This window comes from Diaphorina citri, unplaced genomic scaffold (genome assembly GCF_000475195.1).
Source record: "Diaphorina citri unplaced genomic scaffold, Diaci psyllid genome assembly version 1.1 scaffold1881, whole genome shotgun sequence".
Taxonomy (NCBI): domain Eukaryota; kingdom Metazoa; phylum Arthropoda; class Insecta; order Hemiptera; family Psyllidae; genus Diaphorina; species Diaphorina citri.
The window spans coordinates 47835-50562 of record NW_007379307.1 but is presented as its reverse complement, the minus strand read 5'-3'; the positions used below and the strand labels follow the sequence as shown (position 1 = coordinate 50562).

General features: G+C 45.9%; 1 protein-coding gene across 1 annotated transcript; it reads left to right on the top strand.

The window, feature by feature from the left end:
* Positions 1 to 434: 434 nt before the first annotated feature.
* LOC103517539 (small conductance calcium-activated potassium channel protein-like) lies at positions 435 to 2316 on the top strand (the record flags this gene model as incomplete). The annotated part of the gene is made up of 2 exons (XM_008482576.2): positions 435 to 720; positions 2099 to 2316. Coding segments are annotated over 2 exons (426 nt in total), but the record flags the coding sequence as incomplete, so codon positions are not given.
* Between the last annotated feature and the right edge of the window lie 412 nt (positions 2317 to 2728).

The following is a 2728-nucleotide window of genomic DNA, read 5'->3' as shown; positions in this document are numbered from 1 at the left end:
CAAGTAGGTACTGGCTAGAAATATGTCTTTTAAAATGTTCAGTTGCATATTATGTTAGGCCAGCCATACACGTTGCAATAAAGGTAGAAACACACTACTAAACATCACGTGAACTCACGGAGATATTAGAGTGTTTTTACCTTAATTCATACGAATTTATTGCAACATGTATAACAAGTCTTATAAAGGTGAAGGTTGTCTGTTCTGTCCATAGTTTTTTCCTGGCGTCATTTCATATTATATTATATTCTAATGTTTAATTAGTACACAAAAAGCCCAAAGTAGCTGAGGTGGAAGGCAACCTTGAGGGAAAATGCTGTTCGAAAATGCTAATGGAATAGAATAGAATATACCTTGTTTATCCTGCCAGAATGAGACTGAAAAGTCCCTTTACTCCCGCAGTCTAATGGTTAATTTGTCTTCTTTCTCCTCAGCTGTTCATGATCGACAACTGTGCGGATGACTGGCGGATCGCAATGACTTGGCAGCGTATCTCTCAGATCAGCATGGAGCTTGCCATCTGCGCCATCCATCCGGTGCCCGGGCAGCACTTCTTTCTCTGGCAGACCAAGCTGGCCAACAAGGGGGGCGAGCTGTGTTCGCGCTGGGTCCCCTATGATGTGACCCTGTCCCTGCCCATGTTCCTGCGACTGTATCTGATCTGTCGCGTCATGCTTCTGCATTCTAAACTCTTCACCGACGCTTCCAGTCGTTCCATAGGTGAGTGAAAGTTCTCTGATAGCTTGCAGCTTCAAGTATTGGAATTATTTCTTCCACTATCATGAGGAAAGGCAGGCTTGAAAGTAACCCTCCAGGATGAAGCACGCACAAATGCTTACTGTTGTCTCTAAAGCTGTGTCCACACATAGTTGACGGATGTGTGGACGCCAGGTGTTTAAATTTAGCAGCATTCGTTCCTCGTTAGTTTGATTGGTTCTAAGCTAAGAGTTTACATCCATGTATGTACATGTCCTTGTGTCCTTTCAAGTGCCCCACCTATCGGAAAGCACCAAGAGTTGACATCTTTTTAGGAGCTACCTTAACCTAACAGCCAAGTTTACAATCTCAGGTTGAAGCGCTTGAGGTCAACAGTGGGCAGCCCACCTCTGTGGTCGAGTGGTCAAGAGCACCACTGACTCTCAACCTACCTTACAGCCAGGTTTACATTCTCAGGTTGAAGCGCTTGAGGTCAACAGTGAGCAGCCCACCTCTGTGGTCGAGTGGTCAAGAGCACCACTGACTCTCAATCCGGAGGTGCTGGGTTCGAATCCCGACCAGGGCGGAAATTTTCTAACCAGATTTTTCCGTTCTTGGATAGGCATGAATGTAAAAGAATGGGCCTTGAAGTAATGCGAAAGTGGTGCCGAGGTACTTAACCACATAAATTAGGACTAACTCCCCATTTCCCTCTCTTAGGAGCACGGTACCCGGGCAGATGGTCATCAGAGTCTTGAGCACGAACCTCGTGTTGAAGTTGATTCGGTTTAGAGCACCTGGGGAAACAGAGAGGGAAATGGGGAGTTAGTTTTAATTTATGTGGTTAAGTACCGCTTTCGCATTACTTCAAGGCCCATTCTTTTACATTCATGCCTATCCAAGAACGGAAAAATCTGGTTAGAAAATTTCCGCCCTGGTCGGAATTCGAACCCAGCACCTCCGGAATGCCTATCCAAGAACGGAAAAATCTGGTTAGAAAATTTCCGCCCTGGTCGGGATTCGAACCCAGCACCTCCGGATTGAGAGTCAGTGCTCTTGACCACTCGACCACAGAGGTGGGCTGCTCACTGTTGACCTCAAGCGCTTCAACCTGAGAATGTAAACCTGGCTGTAAGGTTAAGGTAGCTCCTAAAAAGATGTCAACTCTTAGCGCGGTCGGTCACAGTAAGCATTTGTGCGTGCTTGATCCTGGAGGGTTACTTTCAAGCCTCCCTTTCCTCGTGATAGTGGAGCCAGGGCGGAAATTTTCTAACCAGATTTTTCCGTTCTTGGATAGGCATGAATGTAAAAGAATGGGCCTTGAAGTAATGCGAAAGCGGTGCCGAGGTACTTAACCACATAAATTAGGACTAACTCCCCATTTCCCTCTCTGTTTCCTCAGGTGCTCTAAACCGAATCAACTTCAACACAAGGTTCGTGCTCAAGACTCTGATGACCATCTGCCCGGGTACCGTGCTCCTTGTGTTCATGGTGTCCCTGTGGATCATTGCGTCGTGGACCATGCGCCAGTGTGAGCGGTAAGTGCGCCGCCTGTCCTAGTGTGCATTGTGCGTCTTGTTTTGCGTCTTGCTTGAATTTTCACTGGGGAGAGATTTTGTAATTCCCGGGTAGCCCGAATGTCAAATTAAATCATTAATTGAGGCTATCGACGGAAGAAGGGCGTAAGTAGGAAAACTGGTAAGGTGAACGTTGTTGCGCCGCCTGTCCTAGTGTGCATTGTGCGTCTTGTTTTGCGTCCTGCTTGAATTTTCACTGGGGAGAGATTTTGTAGTTCCCGGGTAACCCGAATGTCAAATTAAATCATTCATTGAGGCTATCGACGGAAGAAGGGCGTAAGTCGGAAAACTGGTAAGGTGAACGTTGTCGAAAGTGACTAACTTTTATTTTTCAAAGGGTTTTGAGCCGATTTTGACAAATTAGGATTGTTCCAAGGGGAAGTCTATTTTTAACGTTTTGAAAAAAGTGGGACTGACGCCCTTTTTCCATCAATGAATTTTTTCAAATAAAAAGT